The sequence below is a fragment of the Phyllostomus hastatus genome, unplaced genomic scaffold (assembly GCF_019186645.2).
Source record: "Phyllostomus hastatus isolate PE091 unplaced genomic scaffold, TTU_PhHast_1.1 phas_contig_10, whole genome shotgun sequence".
NCBI lineage: Eukaryota > Metazoa > Chordata > Mammalia > Chiroptera > Phyllostomidae > Phyllostomus > Phyllostomus hastatus.
In genome coordinates, this window is record NW_025333499.1 from 2,343,525 (window position 1) to 2,362,969 (window position 19,445).

The 19,445-nt window shown below is 48.8% G+C and overlaps 1 protein-coding gene across 3 annotated transcripts in view; it reads left to right on the forward strand.

Annotated features, from left to right (window-relative positions):
* The first annotated feature begins 795 nt into the window (after window positions 1–795).
* The window catches only part of IQSEC2 (IQ motif and Sec7 domain ArfGEF 2), a 76,709-nt gene continuing 58,059 nt past the window's right edge, over window positions 796–19,445 (forward strand). For all 3 annotated transcript variants that reach the window (XM_045832605.1, XM_045832611.1, XM_045832620.1), the window contains exon 1: window positions 796–1,695. In XM_045832605.1, coding sequence (XP_045688561.1) covers window positions 1,016–1,695 — 680 coding nt within the window. In that variant the 5' untranslated portion in view covers window positions 796–1,015. The remainder of the gene's footprint in view (window positions 1,696–19,445) is intronic.

A 19,445-nucleotide genomic window follows, 5' to 3' on the forward strand; every position in this document is an offset into this window, starting at 1 on the left:
TGCAAATGAGTGTGCTATGAAGCACAGTTCCACTTGTCCCACAAATGCCACAAGAGAAGTGTAGAGGAAGTACAGTGGGAAGTCAAGAGGGGAGAAAAAGTGAGCACTTCTAGCTGGGGAAATCAGGGTTGGCTTCAATAAGGTGGCATTTAAGGATGGGAACAGTTTCACTGGATGGAGATAATAGGCTGAATGTGGAAGACATTTCCAAAGAAGAGCAGAAAATGAGGGTTGAAGGAATATACAGAGCTTTGATCCTAAGTCTGTCTGCGATGGTAAGTCCCAGGGCTTATTGGGATGGGAGATCCTGAGACTGCTTTGGTTGGAGGACCCAGGCACTGGCTAAATTGGCGGGTATCTGACACTTGGGATTGGAAGACCCAAAGCAGATAGGGAGTCGTGGGATGCCTGCACCGGCGGTGGGGGTGGGGGCTGCCTGAGATGGGGGTTCCTGGGATGTCTTAGATGACTGTCTTGGGCCTGGCAGACCCGGGGTGCATTGGGACGGATTGGCGTGGAGGGCTTCGTTAGGAAGCGTTGGGTGAGGACCCTGGGACCCGTGAAGGGAGCGATCTCCGGTAGCCTGTGAAGCGGCTGGCCCGGGTGCCTGAGGCGGGTCCCACTCTGGACGCTGGTGGCTGTGGCAGGTGGGACGCGCGGGGGCGGGCCGGGAGAACGGGGTGGGGGCAGGGGCGGGGGGCGGGCCGGCGGCCGGGGCGGTCCCGCGCGGCCGCGCTGCGCAGTCACTCCGCAGCGGGCGGAGCGCCGTGGGCCGCGTCCTCCGGTGCCGTGGCGGTGGCGGTGGCGGCAGAAGCGGTAGCCTCAGCTCCTGCTCCCCGTGCCGCCGGACCCAGCGCTGTCTCCCGGGCCCCCCCGGGCCCCCGGGCCCTCAAGCCCGGTGCGCGCCCTCGCGTCCCGCCGGCCCCCTCCCCCGGCTGGGCCCGGGGGAGGGTGGCGCCGTGAGAGAGCGGGGACCGGGCTTTCCTGCCCCTTCCCCTGTCCCTGGGCAGCCAGGATGGAGGCGGGGTCGGGGCCCCCGGGCGGCCCGGGATCCGAAAGCCCCAACCGGGCGGTGGAGTACCTGCTGGAGCTGAACAACATCATAGAGAGCCAGCAGCAGCTGCTGGAGACCCAGAGGCGGCGCATCGAGGAGCTGGAGGGCCAGCTGGACCAGCTTACCCAGGAGAACCGCGACCTGAGGGAGGAGAGCCAGCTGCACCGTGGGGAGCTGCACAGGGACCCCCACGGCGCACGGGACAGCCCGGGCCGCGAGAGCCAGTACCAGAACCTGCGGGACACCCAGTTCCACCACCGCGAGCTGCGGGAGAGCCAGTTCCACCAGGCGGCCCGGGACGTGGGGTACCCGAACCGGGACGGCGCCTACCAGAACCGGGAGGCGGTGTATCGGGACAAGGAGCGGGACGCCTCCTACCCGTTCCAGGACACTACTGGTTACCCAGCCCGAGAGCGCGACGTGGCCCAGTGCCACCTGCACCACGAGAACCCAGCCCTGGGTCGAGAGCGGGGAGGGCGGGAGGCCGGACCGACGCACCCGGGCCGCGAAAAGGAAGGCGGCTATTCAGCTCGGGAGCGGGGCCAACTAAGCCGTGGCGCATCCAGGAGCTCCAGTCCCGGGGCCGGTGGCGGCCACAGCACCAGTACCAGCACCAGCCCGGCCACAACCCTCCAGAGAAAGTAAGGAACGTGTTTGTACCCCTGCCTCTTCCCCTTTTATTCCCTCTCCAACTTGGCTAGTTGGTAAAGTCAGAACCCTATGCCTGATTCCATGTCCTTCTCTCCTGTCCCATTCTGTTAGGAAGAACCCGGACCCCTCATGGGCCAGAGGCCCCTTGTCTAGCCACCCCAGACTGGGTCGGCCCTATGGGAGCAGGCATCTCTTCTTTCTCAGAACCGCAGCCAGGGAGAGGGAGAGCCTACAGCAGTCATCGCCCCTCCACTTTTTTCACTCCCTGGCTGTAGCCTTGCCAGGGGATGGCTTTCCATTTATTTATTTGTTTGTTTGTTTGTTTGTTTGTTTAGGATGTGTTTATTCTGTGTGAAGGTGCCAACTCAGAGCCCCCAGGAAAAGAAAACCCACTCAGAAAACCCACCTCCTTTTTGCCTGTTGGGGTCTCCTCTGCAGGTCCTGAGTGCAGGCCTGATCTTGTCTCCTCTGGCAGCCTCAGCTCCATCCTTTCTCAGGGAGGGAGGTGGGGACCAGAATGGCTGCTGGAGGCTGAGACATCCATGGGAGGGGAACTGCAGCATATCCTGGCCTGGGGAGCAAAGATGGAGGCCTAGCCCGTGGCTAGTTCCTCAAAGACCACCCCCCTCTCCACCTAAAGAAAAACACCACCCAGCTAAAGAGCAGACAAGGAAGAGAAGTCTACAGAGCTTCCCTCTTCTTGGATCAGGGCCAGTTTCTGTGCTGGGGTCTGTGTGTCTGCCTATTTGGGACACTTTGGCATTATCTCTTGGGTCGGTGGGACATGGGCTGGGTCCACTTCTTCCCCACAGATACCACAGTAAGCTGCTGGGCAGGATAAATGTCAGGCTGAGAGATGTTAAACTGATAAATGTCAAGGGCATGCGGGCTCACAGGGCTGCCCTAAAGGCTCCCTCATTTCTATTCTGCTAGATTGGAAAGAAGACTGAACTGGGAGTTAGGAGACCTGGGTTCCCCTTCCAGCTCTGCTGCAGATTGGCTTTGTGACCTTGACTGAGTCCCTTCCTTTTTCTGGCTATATCTTTTTCAAAGGCAAGGTCTGCCTTGAATGCTCTTTAGGGGCCACTCCAGCTTAAATTTGATGGTTCTGTCACTAATCCAGCCACACTACAGAGCAAGTCTGAAGTCCTCTAGCGAATGGACAGCCTTCCCCCTCCTCTCACTGCTCAGCTGGTCCTACCATGTGCCACAACCGGTGGAGTGTCTCTTGGAGGCTGGGCTGGGGGTGGGGAAGCCTTCTGCCTCAGGAAATCTGCCGGGAGACAGCTCTCTGCAACTCCCCCGTGGTGAGGCAGCAGACTGGGGTGCTGGGTTGAGATGGCTGGGCCCCAGGATCAGCAGCTGCAGCTCGAGGGCCCGGCTGGGCCCCACTGCAGTGCACCCTTGGCTGAATTTTGCGGTGAACTGTCCCAGAGTAGTCGGGGCGGGGGGGTGGGCAGGGAGATGGGCTCTCCTGACCAGGTGGGGCTGCTGGGAGCCCATTCCTGCAGGGCTGACTGCATGGGACTTGGGGCCACACACTGGAGGGAGGAGGGTCTGGATCAAGTAAGCACTGTCTTAGTCTTCTTTCAGGAGAGGACCATGGTAGGAGGAGAGCAGAGGGAGACTGGATAGGTATTGTGATCCTCAGTCTGGCTGTGGACTCTTCTAGGGTGATTAGGCCTGTGACAGAAGAGGCAGCCTCATTATGTGTGGCTCCAGGGAACAGAACCGGGAGCAGTGGGAAAAATTGGGAATAAATCAGGGAGACCTTTCCAACCTGGTCTTCTGATGATGCAGTGGGCTGCCTCAAGAGGTGGGGGGTGGGAGCTGGCTGTACATGTCCAGCAGAGGCCCAGCAGGGGGCCAGGAGAGCTGGAGAAAGCACATTTCCTAAGTTGGATGTGAAGCCCGACGAAAGGACCTGGGCCTCCCTCAATTCCAGGATTCCGTGACACTGAGACTCTCCATCCTGCAGACGTAGGTTTGAATCTCTTGGCTGGCTGGCAGCCTGTTTGCTCTTGAGCTCTGTGTTTCTGCCATCCACACAAGCCAACCTCTCGCTCCTTCCCAGTTCTTGTTAGATTTCCTGGGTTCATATTTCCTACTGGATTAATAAGAGGGGTTAGATAGTTCTTTGGATTCCTCCTAACCACACATTAAATACTTGCACATCCAGTATTTTCTCTTTTGGTCCTCACAACAGGCCCTGTGCAGTGAGCATTAGTAACTCCATTTTGGAGATGGGGAAACTGAGGCTCCAGGATGAAGAGACTTTGCTCAAGGTTATGCTGCTAGTTCCTGATGGATCTGGGACTAGAACCCAAGTCCACCTGTCTTCAATGCCTATTATCTTTCCATTAGAGTTTTCCAATCCACAAGAATCTCTTGGCCTCAGGGATCTGGTTGGGTCATGAACTGGGAGAGGTGAGGAGAGCCTTAGGTATCTAGAGAATCTGAGCGGGAAGAAATGACTCTAGGATTAGTGGGGGAGTCGTCAGGGAGGAAAGAAGGCTGTGTCTCCCTCCTTTCCACTCTTCCTCCTGGCCAGGCGTCAGGAGGGCCTGTTGATGCAGTAGCTATTGCTGCTACCACAGCTGCTGCAAGTGACTCCCCTGCCAGGCCTGTTCTGGGTTTGTAGAGTGGGTGAGAAGGCTGCCTCTGGAAGCTAGGGCAGGCGGGGTGGGAGTTGAGCAGCAGAGGCTGCAGCATTGGGGGAGGATAGGTAGATGCTGGTACAGGCTGGGCGCTCCTGGTCCCCAGGCTCCCTCTGGTGGAGGAAGAGGGCAGAGAAGGGCCTGGACCCAGCTGCTGCTTGTGGAAGGCCCCCTCTGCCTAGGGACTTACTGAGTCCTCCCCACGGCCGACCCTGTGCGTCTCTCAACACAATCCACACTTTACTGCTGAGGCAACTGAGGGCTCAGAGATGTGAAGCGACACAGCAGAAATCACACTACCCATAAAACAGTCTCCCAATCCTGTGAACTTTCCCTCTGCTGCAATTGATAGCAGGTGTTACGTCCACCCCCACTGCTGTCACCCCCAGGATTCCCACATCCTCCTGCACTGTGTCTTCTGGACAAGTTCCCGGATGCCAGTATGCCTTCTGCTGTGGTCTGGGTGTGGCCTTTCTAGAACAGCAGAGAGCGAGATAAAGCCCGATCTCCTTTTGGCCACTGGTCCTCTGCACGTCAGGGCTTCACTTATTTGTTTGTTTGTTGTTTAGTAGCTGCAGGTTGCTACCAATGCTCAGGTCTTTTTCCCTGGAATTGTTGCAATCCCCCCCGCCCCCCCCCCACCAGATGAGTAGAAAAGAACCTTGCTTTCTTTGTTGATTTTGGCCTGGCCCCCCTTGCAGGTCAGTCACCTGGAATGATTTACAGGCGTGCTGGGGCCAGTGCTGAGCCGCTCCATGCTGAAGAGAGCTCTGTTCCCCACGCTTTATGCATGGGCCCAGCTCTGGCTCTGCTGTAGGCGGTGGTGAGCTGAAGCTGGTTTGGTGGTAACTCTCCGTCCTCTGCTCCCACCTCCTGCCCACCCCACAAGCTGCATCACATTAGGAGACAGCAACCAGAGGCCTGGCCTGGTGTTCCTGACATCCAGGGAAACGTCTGGTCTACCATATAGCTGTCTCCCACATGCAGTGGGGTGTCAGTGCTCCCCAAAGGGACTGAGAGCACCGGGAGGAAGGGAGCAAGCCCAGGGAGGGGCCCTGGGGAAGTCTGTCTCCTGTGGGGTCTTTGTGCTTTTCCCAGGAGGGTCTCTCCTTCTCAGGAGGGAAAACCATTTATCTTCCCCCTACTGTGTTGGGAGCATTATAGTCGTGTGGGAGGAAACGATAATGTCAAGTTGAATGAGAATTAGAGGAGTCTTCCTCCTCTGTCTAGATCTGGGGCAAGAATGGGGCTGTTGTCATCCACAAACATTTCTTAGCTGCATGCACACAGCAGGAAGGGCCACCAGGCTGAGCCAACACCATGCTCTCTGTGCTTGAGACACGAGGTTCCAGGCTGGCCCCCCATCATGATGGAACTCAGGACAAAATGCATAGTAAGGCTGGTGAGGAGTGGAGATTTTCCAGAGGATCAGGATAGGCCAGGTCAGGGTCGAGGACCCAGATAGGGGGCGGGGGCTTTGAAGAGAGTGTGTGTCTCCTGGAGGGGCAGATGTGAAGAAGACTGAATGCAAGCTTGCCCTGGCTGGTTTTCCATCTGTCCCACCCTTGCCTGCTGTGGCTTCTGAATTTACTGGGAGCACAATCAAGTCCTGGAACATGGAGAGGGGACCACACGTGTGCTCAGTGAGTCTCAGCCTTCTGCATGCCAGGTGCCGCCTTATGCGGCTTTATGTAATAATAGTTATCATACTTTTACTGCATTTACTGTGTGCCAAGCACTGTTTGCTCTAAGCGCTTTCCATGCGTGAATTCCTTCAGTCTTCACCTGAATCCTTTGATGTAGATATTGTTATTAAAACCATTTTACAGATGAGGAAACCAAGGTCCACAAAAGTTGAATAACTCAACCAAGGTTATGCAGTGAATAAGGGGAAGAACTGAGAAGGAGCTAGGAGCCCAGAGTCTGTCCTCAGTGTTCTTACCCATAGGCAGTACTGTCTCTTACCTCATTTTCACAGGGTCCCTGCCAGGTGGATATTAGCATGATCCTCATTTTTCAGACAAGGTAATGAGGATCAGAGAAGTGTGGTTACTTGCCTGAGGTTACACAACTGCATGGAGCCCAGAACCATCTGGCTCCTGAGCCTGTGCTACACAGTTACCTCCCGCAGGCTGGCAGGGTGTAAAGACAGAACAGTCCGGGTGCGGCTCAGGGCTTCCTGCAGCAGAGCTCCCAGGACTACTGTCCTAGTCCGGCTCCTTCTCTTAATTGGCTCACGGATTTTTGCCGTGGTCTCCCTATAGATACCCCTCCTGCTCTTGCTTCGCCAAGCCTCTGATGAAGTGCGGCCAGGCCAGGCTTTGCACAGGGCTCCAGTGGTTTCACTCTCTCTTCTGCCTGCAGGAGAATAGAAATGTTCAAACTCTTCTGCCTCTTTTGATGAACCCCCAACTTAACTCTCCCCTCTCATCTCTTTACAGCCCCCCTCACACAGACTGTGCTCCAGCCAGACTGGCCTGTGTTCCCTACTGCTAGCTCACTCAGCCTTCTGCTACCCCCTGGGTCTTTGCTCATGCTGTTCCCTTCTCCTGGGCTTCCTCCATTCAGTTCCCAGGCTTGGCTCTGCTGGCATCTCTCCCATGTTTGTTTGCAGGTCCCTCCTGATGTTTGGTCCATCCCTGACCCTTGAAATGAGCACTTTGGCCCTTTTTATACCTTGATGGTTATTTGTTTACATCTCGTGTCCTCTCTACTAGATTGAGAGCCCCTTCAGACTGTGATGTAACTGACATAGATTGAGTGCATATTGTATCTATGCTAGGTGCCCTGGGTATGAGTGAAGGAGCTAGAGGCTTGTAAACACATAGCACAGCACATAGTAGCTGCTCAATAAATGTTGAGTAGACAAGTGACTGTCAGATTAAGTCCTGGTGCACTAATGGCCACAGGTGCCTACGTTTTTCTTCATTCCAGGACTTTTATAGAGAGATGACTCAACTTCAGAATTCTCTTGGCTTCCCTGTGGCTTTTCCCTCCAGCTCCCTGATGCTGTTTGGCCTCTGCTCTCTGATGCTCCTCACACTCAGCAGTCTCCCAGTTTATAGACTGTCAGAGTAACAGAGGCAGATGAAACTTTGGAGACATTTAGGCCCATCTTCCATGGTTACTTTTTTGTCTCGTGCTGTGGCCATGTCATATCATGGTCTTGACCCTCAAGGCAAGAATATTCTGTTCTGAAAGGAGCAAAGAGGCCTGCACAGAGGTCCTGTGCAGGCCTTCCAGTCCAGTAAAAAGTTAGTTATTTATCAATCAAGTCTTTTCTGGGCTCAGACCCTGGACCAGGTGCAGTATCTTGGAGTCAGAATAAGACTCGGCCCCTCTGGCTCATTCCTTCCTGTATTTCCTGAAAGAATAGTAAACACTGGTCACAGGGGAAAATGATGAATACGTGACTTATTTCCTCTTTTGAGGTAACTCATTTCGAGCAAGACCATTTGCTAGTCACTCTCACTTCCTCCTGGCATTGGGTCTCTCTCAGAGCACCCATGTTGAAAGCATTTACACTGGGAAGCCCGTTCTCAAGCACTTAGAAACTGAGGTTCTCCGGGAACTTAGCATTCAGAGAAAGTGTGGTGCTGGAAAAGGAGTGTGTCACTTAACTTCCAGGGCCTCTGTTTTCTCAAGTTGGAAGCAGGGATGATAGTGTGTTTTCTGATATGCAAGACTCATGTTGCCCCCTACAAAAATGTATCAGAAAATCCCCCCGGCGGCCTAGCACACTCATCAAGCTCCTGATCAGGATAGAAAGCTGAGGGACAGGGATGGAAAATAGTATGTGAGGCTGCCCTGCCCCCTAGAGGTGGAGCGTAGCAACCCAAACAACCCAGCCAAGATCGTTGCATCACTGCTTCTTCAAAACAAAGATGACAAACCAGAGGTACGCTGCTGACCGGGGTGACTCCTCTAACATGGTAGAAGAAAACCTATCACAGTTATCACTCTGTATGTGCCATTTCACTAATATCAAATGCATTTATTTGTAGCTGTCTGATTTTTATGCTTTTTAAAAGGGATAATATGATTGCATATCTGGGCCTTGTGATTTCCTACCAAATTCCGGAATGCAGTGTACTGCATTCACCTGAGTAAAAACAGTATTCTCCTCTACAAAACCGGTTTAGAATTATGGTCGTTGTATCTGTAATAAAAAGTAGCTAATTTCTTTCTTCCCCCAAATGTCCATGTAGAACTGGGAAGCATCTCACAGAACTGTGCACATCTGATCTGCTGGCCGATTCATAAATAACCCACTGTATGGTGATTGTTGTGAGAATGAAAAGAGATGATGCATGTGAAGTGTTCAGCAGTTCCAGGCATTTTTATGATGAATAATAACTTTGTAAAACTCTGCTGTGGAATAGCAGGAGGGAGACATCATGTAGGAACTTACCACGTCTCTGAGAGACAGGTCAGTGCAGTGAATACTGTATGCTTAGTATGTGGCACACCGTGTGCTGTTGTAGGCAGGAGGTCCTTTGATTAACATCACACAGTTCCTGGCCTCAAGAGCACTCAGATTTGGATAAAGAAGATTGTCATGGAAACAGGTGATTGCAATGTGGTATTGGGTGTGCTATGCCAAAGGGGAGCTACGGGGGTTCTGGGAACCCAAAGGAGCAACATCTGCCCTGTCAGGGAGGGCTTCCTGGAGGAGGTGATGCCTGAACTGAGGCTTGGAGGATGAGTAGGAGTTAGCTAGGTGAAGAAGGGTGGTGTGTGGGTTGGTGGGAATTGGCAAAAAGGAGGTTAATGTAGAGGGTACAGCATGAGCGGACCCTCATGCTGGGTACAGAGGCAGGGGATGAGGGGCAGGGGAGAGTACTTTTATCCAGTCAGCACAAGCTAGAGCACAAACAGGGAGGCAGGGAGTGTCTGGAGAAGAGTCTGAAGAGTTGGCCAGCCCAGATCATGAGGACACTCGAAGAGCAGGGTCAGGAGCTTTATCCTGTTGGGAATTGGAAGCCAATGTAGGGTTTTCAGCTGAGGGAAAAGGTGTGCAATGTAGAGTATGGGGTGAACTGCTGAGAATCATGTTTGGAGAGACCCCACTAGAGGGCAGTTTGGAAGGTAGTTTGGAGGGCATCCAGTGAAGAGGCTGATGTGATAGTCTACATGAGAGATGATAAGGCCTGAGCTCGGGCAGTGGGAGTAAAGATAATGTGTTGTGGGGGGGGGGAAGATCATGACAACACAATGACAAGTGCTGTGACAGAGAGAAGTGAAGTCCACTTCCGGAGTTCAGAGGGATGGTGACCGTTCATGACCAGAAGAGTTTTAATAATACTGGCATAAAGGTCAAGAAAGTTGGAGCTGGAGGGACTGTTAAAAATGATCCAGCTCAGTTGCCCTGGTCAGGTGGCTCAGTTGGTTGGAGTGTTGTCCAATACACCAAAACATTGTGGGTTCAATTCCCGATTGGGCACATACCTAGGTTGCGGGTTCCATCCCGGGTCAGGGTGCTTACGGGAGGCAACCAATCAATGTTTCTGTTACATCGATGTCTCTCTCTCTCTCTCTCCATTTCTTGCTAAAATCAGTGTACATATTCTCAGGTAAGGATTAAATTAAAAAGAAATCATCCAGCTTAGGCTGTTCATTTCATAGATGAGAATACTGAGGCCCAGATAGAGAAAGGACTTGTGAAAGGCTATTCAACGTGTGAGCAGAGGAGCTCTGATTAGATGAGTCACTCTCATATTAATGCCAGTGATCAAAGCATCATCCCTTAAATGAACAATTTTATGCCTTGAAATGCTGTGGAGGATGCAGGGATCATTATCTTTGTGTTCTACTGATGAGAAAACTGGGGCTCAAGGAGGCTAGATGATTTGTGGGGGACGAAGTGATGAAGAAGAGGCATCACCTAAATAAAGGCTCTCTAGCTTCCACAACAGATAGACCCTCTGCCCTGGTTCAGCCCCTCAGAAATTAGACCTGTTAGGTTCATAACTGGGCTTAACAGTTTCCCTTCCTCAACTTAGGCCCAGCCTTCTTTCTGCTGCTTTCTGCCTTCGACATCCTCATTTAGGTAAGTGAGGCAGCTCAGAGGCAGTTTCTGGCCTGGCAGCCAACCTGTCACCCCACTCTCCCTTATTCTGTTTTCATGGGAGAGGGCAGGCCTGTATCTGTCATCAGTGTGTCCCCATTACCTTGGGCAGGGTGTCTCCAGCCTGTGCATTTTTTTTGAGACCCCATGGTATGATACATAGAGAATGAGTGTTAAAGACAGACAGATCCTAAGTTTGAATCTGGGCTCTGCTCCAACCCACTGGACGACCTCAGCTAAGTCATTTTACCTCCTCTGAGCTTTAGTTCCCTCATTTGTAAAATGGGACGCCAATGCCCAATTCTCAGGATTACCCAAGATCATTGGAATGGTCTTTTGGGTGTTCAATAAAGAATCATTTCAGGGGGAAGAACACCAGTGACATAATCCACAATTATGCCAAAGCATATGCTCTTGCACCTCATTTCATAATCATGGTATTAGCAGGGAATTCTTCAGTTTTAATAAGAGATAACTCATCCAAATATTTAAATAGCATATCATTCAAATAAGACAAAGTTGAAAAGAAACAAAGCAAAACACAACAAAACAAAAATAGTCATTTTCTTCTCCTTCATGAAATCTCCCATGGACAATGACTTGAAGAATTCAGTGCTTGGCAAAGATTTGCTTCTCCTGAAAACTGGTATATTTCCTCCTTCCTAATATGACTCTGTCATGGCTCATTGTATCTTGGTTTCTGCCTCACCTCAAATCCTTTGTGACTCAGGCAGGTATAAATAACTAATGAGTGTAAGTAGTTGAATGAATGGAAGGCTAGAGAGGCCGGACTGGCCATGGTGGGGTTTGAAAGGGACCAGAGGATGGCGCAGGCTGAGGCAGTGACAAGGCTGCATCTGCATGAGTGACTGAGGTCCCATGAGGAGTTGAGGGATTAGTTAGGGAGGAGCCAGTCCCTCACTCTCCCATCTTGCTCCTGCTCTGGAAAGAAAAACCTATTGGAGAAGAGGTCCTCATGTCACCTCCCTCTGGAATCATCAGCCTCCTCCTTCTGCGTGTACTGTGTGGGTGACTGAGGTCCAAAGAAAGAGGAGGGACTTGTTTTAAAAATTAAATCAAAGCAGTCTGTTTACACAGTTAAAAAAAAAAAAGCAAATACTCTGGCTGGTGTGACTCAGTGGATTGAGTGTCAGCCTGCGAACCAAAGGGTCGCCGGTTCAATTCCCAGTCAGGGCGCATGCCTGAGTTGCAGGCCAAGTCCCCAGTGGGGGGCATGTGAGAGGTAACCACACATTAATGTTTCTCTCCCTCGCTTTCTCCCTTCCTTCCCCTCTCTCTAAAAATAAATAAATAAATTTTAAAAAATAAATTAAAAATGTATAATAATTAAAAAAAAAAAAACCCTGGCTGGCATAGCTCAGTGGATTGAGCATGGGCTGCGAACCAAAGTGTCACAGGTTCAATTCCCAGTCAGGGTACATGCCTGGGTTGCAGGCTATGACCCCCAGCAACCACACATTGATGTTTCTCTCTCTCTCTCTTTCTCCCTCCTTTCCCCTCTCTCTAAAAATAAATAAATAAAATCTTAAAAAATGCAAATAGTACACAAGGACATACATGGTAAAAAATGCCAATGCCCCCACTTCTCAGCCCCCAGAAATACCACTTTCACTACTTAGGTTTTCCGGTGGTAACTTCCTATCTCTAAATAACGTGTTCAATGGTTATTTCTTCATTTATCAACTGTAAACATTATCTATTGAATTCTTCCTGCTGTGACAAATGAGAATTTCACTTATTTATAACTGGCTCTTTCTCATCCTCCCTCCTAAAATTTGATAAATTATATTACTATGTTTTCCTCTATTAGTTACCTTATTAAATACTATTTTAATAGGTGATTTGTTGTTCCATCAATTTTCCACAATATCTCTTGACCACTCTGTTTGTAAGGTGTAGTTACTAGTGCCCCATCTTTCCTCCCACCTCTCCTCAGCCCTTCCACCTCCTGCTTTTCTGTATTCAGTAGCTTTGCATGCAGTGAGGCTGGTGACATTTGTATCCTGTGCCGTAACAATAATTAGGTTTCAAGTGCTTTAGCTAGACAAATTGATTTGAAAATTTGAACACCAAGACACTGTGTTTATGTGATGATGGCTATGTCAATATTATTCATCGCAGGACCCAGTAAATGCACTGTAATTGCACATCACTTCCCACAGGTCCACTGTCACAACCTCTGTACTCCCAGGAAAATGTTTCTAGCTTCAAGAGCAAATGAAATTTCCTTTCTTATGTTCTACAAATTGCTCAAAATGACACCACTTTTTATTTTGTTTCATATTTGAACCAGGACTCTCTTTATGCCTCCCTCCCTGACTCCGTGTCTGGCTTCCTTCCTTATTATTTATTTGCTTGGTTGTTTACTCTTGTGTGGAGTACTTGAATCCACAAGATAATCATAACACATCTTCTAGGGAGATATTTTACTTGAAGATTTTTAGGAGAGCATTTTTTTAACTTCATACTGAAATATAGAAAAGTGGTCATATCACAAATTAATGACTTGGTTAATTTTTACAGGCCAAATATTCCTTATGTAACCAGCATTCAGCTCAAGGTCTGCATGCCATTCACCCCACCTGGTACTCAGTGAGCCCTTGCCATTTGATGCACTTTGTGTTTTCTTACATAATTTCTCTGATAGTTTCTTCCCATTCGTTTTCTCTTCCTGGAATGTGTTAGTTGGATGTTGAACTTCCTAGATTGATCCTCTAGGCCATTCACCTTTTCTCTCATTTTTTTCCATTGTATACTTTATAAATGAGTTAGTAGAAGGTCTGACTGAGATGTCTGCCTATCCGGGTTGGTTCGTTCCCTCACTGGCTTTATTTTAAATGGATCACCAGGGAGCTGGCTGTTGTAATGTGGGTCCTTCAAATGACAGAATAAAAAAGCACTTTACTTGGAGGGCACCCAAATGTCACTGGGTACCCTAATTCATCCCAGATAGTTTCATTTCTTTAGCTAAAAGCCCTCTGATATTTTGCCTAAGGGTGAATGCCAGGGAGCTTGTGCTCTGGGTCTGGGGGTTGTATTTGCCTTCAGTTTACCTCCCCGCCCTCATTTTCAGCCCCTTCCTCATACCTACCATCTCCTAGTCTGGAGTCTCCCGGGCCTCTGGTGGCCCAGCTGGCTCCCTCCCCAGCTGTAAGCCCCTGAGTGGTGTCCCTGGCTGTCCTTCGACTGTGACCAGTCTTCTGTTTGTTTTTTGCTTCCAGAAATTTGTGGATGTCTCTCACCCTTTGATAAGCACCCTCTCTCTTGCATCTGCTTCACTGTTAGGAGTTCATACCTTATTTTATTCCTTTACTTCCATGTTAGTGGGGTCCTGGGAAAGAGGGGAGATACAAACATTTGTGCTTTTGAGGTCCAATCTAAGACTAAAGCTACCTTTAGAAATGGTTGTTCTGTTTTCTCAATCCAGATTGAGAGTGGAAATGATTAGTAAGCCCCCAAATACCCAACACTGGATGGCCTCCTTTTGGCACGTATTGCCTCTGGCTCCAGCCCTGTCATGCATATTCTGTGGCAGCCTTTGGAGCACCCCTTTTCCTCACCTTCAGCCATCTAGACCATGCAGACTAGAGAGTCCTCAGCTGAGGAACTGGAGACCTGTATCCTGACCCCTACCTTGCCACTGCCTCCCTCTGGATCTCTGAGCCAGCCCCTCTGCCTCTCAGAATGCCCTTGCTGTGATTGAAGAGGGTCTAGGTCTGCTGTGAGCTGTGCTTTAGCAGGATATGGGTGAGTGCTGGAAGAGCAGCCCAAACCCTTTGCTCAGGCAGTGGGGAGCAAGTGGGCCAGAGATGGACCCCAAGTGCACAGGAGGGGGTTTTGAGGCTGAGCCCAGGCTTCTGCAACAGCAGGCTGCTCTAGCTGCTCCCCCTTCCACCCACTCTCTTTCCCATCATGGCTGCACCTCCATCCCTCTTCCTCCAGCTGAGGGAGGCAAGAAAGGAGGGCTGGAAAGCCAGTTCTATTTTCCTGTCTTCTCCCTCCCTCCCTCCCTCCTTCTACCTCTACCTCTACCTCTACCTCTACCTCTACCTCTACCTCTACCTCTACCTCTACCTCTACCTCTACCTCTACCTCTCTGTCATAGTGCTGATCTGATCTGGGCTGCAGTACCTGTGCCTAAGCCCACCTTTCCTTTCTGGTGCTCCTCTCTTCTATCCTGGAATGATTTTCTCTTCCAGAAGCACTCCCTGAATGTTCATGGTATGGGGGACCATGGGCTGTGCTGTGTGGAGGGGAGACCCGAGCCAAGCAAGGAAGAGGGGCCAAGCCTACTGACTGATATGAGAGATAAAGTACCTCTTAGCTCTGACATGACAAAAGGAAGCCACAGCTGTAGCAGTTAAAAGCATTGGCTTTGGAGTCAGACAAACCCAGACCTGAATTTCAGCTGTACTGCTTATTAGCTGTGTGACTCTAGGTAAATCACATTGCTACCCTGAGCCTCAGTTTTCACATGTATACAATGAGAAGAATAACTACCAAGCACAACTGTTATGAAGTAATAACAAGTCTTGGACCATTGTAAATGCTTAATAAATAGTCCCTGTATTCTTTCTGGATTATTAAAAGGCAGAATATACAAAGGACCAAATAAAGCTTGCTTTAGTGATTGAAAGGAGTGGGCAGGGTGGTAGGGAAGACAGCATTTGACCTTATCACTCCTTGGGCCAACCCCCTCAGAGGCTCCCCAGCAATTACCAAATGAAGTTTGCTACCCTCTTGCCTGCTACTCAAAGCTCTCTTTGTTATAGTCTCTGCCTGTCTTTCTTCTCTTTAAAATAATGTGCAGTGATGCTTACTTCTTTATTTACTAAGAAAGAAATTTAAAAAGTGATAAACAAGTGTTTCCTTTCAAGTGTACAGCAATCATTATCACCAGCAGCAGCACCATCCTTGCCATCCCAGAACCTGTCCATTGAGTAGTGGTAACGAGGACTACAGGAAGAGTAATCAGAAGCAAAAAGACAAGCCGCAGCAGAAAGCACCATGGTCTTTGCTTTGCAACACCACCATCATCTCAGCCTTGATCTTGTGTGGATCCATTGCTGAAAGCAGTGACACTGTCCAATAAGCTTTTTGATTTGTCCTGTGGTTCATCTAGTTGTTCTTCTCTTTCAGTAAACCTTTATAACATTTTCTTGCATGTCACCATTACCTCTTCCACCTGACTTCAGTACCTGCCTGTTTGTCACTTCTAGGTCTGATTCCTAGTTCAGATGGGCCCCCTAGAAAGGGGTCTTTTTCTCCACCTTAATTATCTTTCACACAGTTTTTACCTTTCACATTGTCGTGATTTAGGTAGCACTTGAACATGGAAGGCAACTTTGCTTCTTCCTAGTGCGTTTCCCCTTCCTGGCCATCACAAGTAGGTCTCCACACCACTTGTGGTTCTAGGAAAGCTCTTGTGAGCACCTTCAGGTCAGACCACAGCCCCACCCATCTTTGTAGCCACCCTGTTCCCTTCCTGATCTTGCACTCAACTTGTACTGAGCTGTCTAGGCTTTCCTAAGCATGGTGGACTTCTTTATGCTTCCATGCCTATGTTCCAGCTGTTTTCCTGACCAAGAATGCCTTTTACCCCTGTCTGCATGGCAGATATCTACTTGGAAACTGAAGAACATCTTCACACTCCCACTGTTCCAGACACTGGGAAACAGTGAATACAACAGACAAAACCTCTGCCCTCAGGAGCACACATTCTAGTGTGTGAATGTAGGGAGCAGGGATAGAAAAGAAACAAACAAGAAGATACAGAATATGTCACATAGTAGTAAGTGCTATGGAGAAAAATAAGGTTGGGCAGGGAAATGGGGAGTGCAGATGCCCAGCCAGCTCCACCATAGCCAGTATTCACAAGACCATTATTAAGCTGCCTTTTCTCATTCAAGCATTTTCCAATGTTATTACATATTCATTACAACCATAACCCTTCCAACAACTCTATCTGGTTAGTGATATTATGATCTCCATACTATTGATCAACAAACTGTGCCTTAGAGATGTGAATCACATAGTTAGGAGGGGCAGAGCTGGGATTTAAACCTAAGCCTGTCTGTCCCAAAGCCTGTGCTCACAACCACTAAGCCATTCTGCTCTCAGTAAGCCTCACAACAACTCTATGAAGTTGGAATTATTATACCTATTTTATTGCTGGGGAAACAGGTTCAGAGAGGGGAATGGACTCATCCACCATTGCATAGCAAATAAATGGATTTGAGCCCTAATCTGTCCAACACTCAATGTTAGGCCTTTCTACAAACCGTGAGGCTTAGCAGGGACTTATGGACTTGCCTGCATCTATATTTGGGGGGCTCAGGCAAGGTACAGTGGAGGCCCTCCACCCTTCTGTTTTCACCTGTGGTTCATATGGAACCTTTAGATATATATGGACGCCATAGTCCACAACTGAGTCCCGTCTATTTCTCCTTCTTCTTGGCCACCCATTGGGCTTCACAGGTGGACTTGGATAATAAGACCATACAATTTCTTCAAGTAAGCTCAAGAACCATGGACAAGGAATTCTGGGGTCCTGGGTACCTGGAGTGGAGTCTGGAAAAGAGAGGGCCAAAGATCCAGATGGACATATTCCCTTTGCCCCACAAGACCCTTTACCTCATGGAGAAGGGCCTGTAAAGTCTGGGGACCAGTGTATCAGTCTCTGTTTCCCAACACAACCTATGACATTGTGATTTGTCCTAGGCTGGGCTTCATGGGCACCATTGACTTCCTGAGATAGGTCCTGCTTTGCAGCAGGGATGGGTCAGTGTCCCATGGGTCAGGGCCTTCAGGGTCTCTGGCCAGTGGAGAACTGAGCCTTCCCAGCAAGCACTGCTAGATGTGCACACAGACCCTTAGTACCCCTTCAGAGTATTTTGCTCATAGAACTCTCAGGAAACTTATCTTCCTTTTTAAGGAACTTTAAAAAATTATACATTTAATGTATTCTTCTATTAGAAAATTTAGGAAAACTTGGGAAAGCATAGGAGAAAAATGTTGCCCATCATTACCACACACGAAGGCAGCCACTCAGAACATTTAGTGTATTTCCCTCATTCTCTGCCTTCTTTTTATATAGTTGAAATGATATAGCACATACGATATTTTCTTGCCTTTTTAAAAATATTTTTTTATTTATTTATAGAAAGAGGGGAAGGGAGGGAGAAAGAGAGGGAGAGAAACATCAATGTCTGAGAGAAACATTGATCAGCTGCCTTTCATATGCTCCCAGAATGGGGACTGAATCCACAACCCGGCATGTGCCCTGACCTGGAATTGGACCAGTCGACCTTTAACTTTGCAGGATGACACCCAACCAACTGAGCCACACCATCAGGGCTTGCTTGCTTTTCCTGTTTGAGTATTCCTCCATGCCACTGCACATTCTTCATAAGCATAGTTTTTAATGGCATAATTTTTAATGGCAAGGATATACCATATGTACTTAACCATCCTCTGAATGTTTAGTGTAGAAGCTGGGCTCAGTTTTTTTTTACTAGTTTAAATCATGCTACAGTGGGTATCTCTGTACATACTGCTTTTAGGGAACTTACAACTTTCTGGAAACTGACCTTGTATAGGAACAATTGTATTCAGCTTCTAATTTCTCTTCCTAGATGGCCCCTCTGGCTGCTCTGATTCATCCTTATAGTCATTCATTCTTTTATTCATTCATTCCATTGCCATATATTTGCTCTGCACTTCTGTGGACCAGATGCTGGGAACTGGGGGTATGGACATGACTAAGACATAACCCCAGACCATCAGGAGCTCCCAGTCTGCAGGAAGAGGCAGACATGAAAATGGACACTTTCAGAACAGTTTGATCAAGGCTGTGATAGAGTCAAGAAAAGAATCTTGTGGGACAATGGAAGAAATGCTCCTCATCCAACCTAGGGACATTAAGACCAGCTTCCTGGAAAAGTTCTTGCTTAAATAAGTCACCAGAGGATGAATAGGAGTTGGCTGGAATAAGAAGGCAAACTTCCTGTTAAATACAAGTTAAATTAACTTATTTATCTCTGTTGCTTCCCCAAGTCCCATTGAAATATGAGTAAAGGAATAAAAAATGGTAGAAATACATAAAGTTGGAAATGCTGATCAGAAGTAAACTATTCCATCCAGAAAGCCCCATAAATGCCCAGGATTCAGAAGTGCTATGAACCACAAGATAGGGTGAGGTGTGGAACTGAAAACAGGGAGAATATTGAAAATCTGTTGACAGACCCTCTTGGCCCTCCCCCAACCCCATTCAGTCAGGGACTCTTCCCATCCCACCCCTAACTCTGCAGCTGGAGGTCAATTCTTTGGAGAAATTGAAGAAGCTCTGGGCTTGGGGACACCAAGCACAGTGGAGGAGGGGTTGAAACAAGGCTGCAAGCAAAGGGATCTACATCCAGGACACCAAAGTCAGGACCACAGAAAAGGGCAAAGGAGTCTTCTCTGGGGAACTAAAGGGCCTCCAGAAGATGAAATTTGCCGGTCTTCCAACAACAACAACAACAAAAACAGGCTTTCAACTCAGTAACTCTGTAGTGAAGCCCACCACCTGGCAAACATCATCTACCCACAGAGATTCCCATCAACTTGTTAGTGTCATGGGAACTGATTGCCAAGGAACATCAGTCAAGGACCCTTAAAATAGATACATTTCACTTCCTGTAAATTAAACTGACATTTTTAAAAAACCCAAACCTTAGGTAGCCAGAGATGATCGCTAGTACAAGACTATTTGGGGAAGATCATCAACCTGTAAGCAAGCAAGCAAACATTAAAAAAAAAAAAGAACTCGGAGGGAACAGAGGTAATGAAGAGAGGAGAAGAAACCTGGGAGATAAAAGATAGTGAGAACCAAAATAAAGATTTCAAAAGAAAGACCAGAAAATAAAACGTGGGGAAATGCCCTAGGAAGCAGAATAACAAGATGAAGAGATGGGCAATAGAAGAGAAAAGATGAGAAAATTGAAGGATCAATTGA